The sequence below is a fragment of the Entamoeba dispar genome, genomic scaffold (genome assembly GCF_000209125.1).
Source record: "Entamoeba dispar SAW760 scf_1105229463665 genomic scaffold, whole genome shotgun sequence".
Lineage (NCBI taxonomy): Eukaryota > Evosea > Mastigamoebida > Endamoebidae > Entamoeba > Entamoeba dispar.
Genome location: NW_001855806.1, coordinates 1,336 through 3,042, shown reverse-complemented (window position 1 = coordinate 3,042; position 1,707 = coordinate 1,336). Strand labels below are relative to the sequence as shown.

Sequence of the window (1,707 nt, the reverse complement as noted above, 5' to 3'; positions counted from 1 at the left end):
TCATCATTTATACTGTCATATTAACACTTTCATTTGTATTAATGAATTTATATATTGTTTATATAATGTAATGATAAATAACAATAATATGTTGTAAGATGATATGAACCATTTAATATTCTAATCTTTATTAACTATTTTCTTATTATTCAATTATAATAGTAAAAACATGAATAGATTAATTCAATGTATTGTATGTTAGAGTGTTAATGAGATGAATTACATAATCAAAATACTTTATTTAACATTAATATCTTTTAATAAATATCTCAAAAACTCACATATAAATGATTTATATGATGATATTTCAAATGAATACAAAATAAACAATTTATTCTAAATATTAAATATTATTGATTACCAGATGAACATAAAATACTAATTAAACAAAAGATACAAAAATAAAATGATAAATAGAATAGAATAAAATCAATAAATATGTATTTCATAAATAAAATAATAAAGATAATTATGGAGATAATAACAGTTCAAAGAAATGATCTTTTTAAATTATTAAATATAAAAGAAATTAATACAATGAAAAGAACACAACAACAATAATAATATATAAAATATAAATATTAGAATAGAAATAAAAATGAATTAAATAAGAAGAAGAGTATAATTAATCATTAATAATAAGAGAATTCAAAATTGAATAGAGAGAATGTAATCCATCTTTCATTTTTAAATGAAGTTGAAAATATTTCTTGTTTAATATTGTTTCATAAAGATTTAAACATTCATTACATAAATCAAGAAATGAAGTTATTTCATTCAACAATTGTTCACGATATTCTTTATTAATATCAGTACTTTTGATCATTTCAAAATATTCAATAATTCCACCATTCACTTCTAGATATATGAGTAATAATTATTAAATTAAAAACAATAACAAACGAGGAATTAATGAACCTTGTAAAAGAGATAAGAGAGTCATAGTAGGAGTGTTTCTTTGAGTTGAAATAATAAATTGTGAAGTAAGTTGTTTCTTCTTCTTAATTACATCATCAATACAACATTCAATTGGAGTACAAAGATATTCTTCAATATGAAGAACCTTTTGTCTTATGAGTTCAGAAGGGAGAGGATGTTCTGTTGTAATATATAATTTTTTCTTCCATATATCTTTTATAGTTATATTTTTATTATCTTTTGTTTTAATGATAGGTATTTCAGATATGAATTTATTTGTTTGATCTTTATCTTCTAATTTCTTAACAGAACCTATTTGAATAAAAGATGTATTAAATGGTAATTCATTAATGTCTTTATTTTGATTAATTATTGTAATAGTTCCATTCAATGTAACACCAAGTGATTTTGTCATTTGTGTAATTGCTTCTCCAATTCGTAATTCTGATCGATAGATATATTCTTTGTTTTCTAATTCACCCCATTCTTTTCCTATAAATTTTACAAAATAATATTCTCCAATATACATGAGACTTTTATCATTTTTCATTTTATATAATTCTCCCATTTTCAAATAACATTCTGAAACTTTATTCATTTCTTCTTTATATTTATAATATTCAATTAATATTTCATTCATTTTTATACTATAATCATACATCTTTCCTTTTGTAAAATATTCAATACTTTTATTTATACTTCTTTCAATTCCATTTTCATTAAATGGATATTCTCTATCATTTTCTTTAATTTTAATTTCTTTTCTTCTATTTTTTATAAAATGGTATT

The 1,707-nt window shown here is 19.9% G+C and overlaps 1 protein-coding gene across 1 annotated transcript, besides 6 other annotated features; it reads right to left on the bottom strand.

Moving 5' to 3' along the window:
- Positions 1-319: 319 nt before the first annotated feature.
- Positions 320-355: a sequence feature (AT_rich).
- A 12-nt stretch (positions 356-367) lies between these two features.
- Positions 368-437: a microsatellite.
- Positions 371-464: a microsatellite.
- Positions 465-515: 51 nt separating this feature from the next.
- Positions 516-629: a microsatellite.
- EDI_001410 (uncharacterized protein) lies at positions 626-1,579 on the bottom strand (the record flags this gene model as incomplete). The annotated part of the gene is made up of 2 exons (XM_001741269.1): positions 626-858; positions 904-1,579. 2 exons carry the CDS (start codon positions 1,577-1,579, stop codon positions 626-628), a joined length of 909 nt encoding a protein of 302 aa, XP_001741321.1.
- Positions 872-892: a sequence feature (AT_rich).
- Positions 1,523-1,551: a sequence feature (AT_rich).
- Positions 1,580-1,707: the final 128 nt, after the last annotated feature.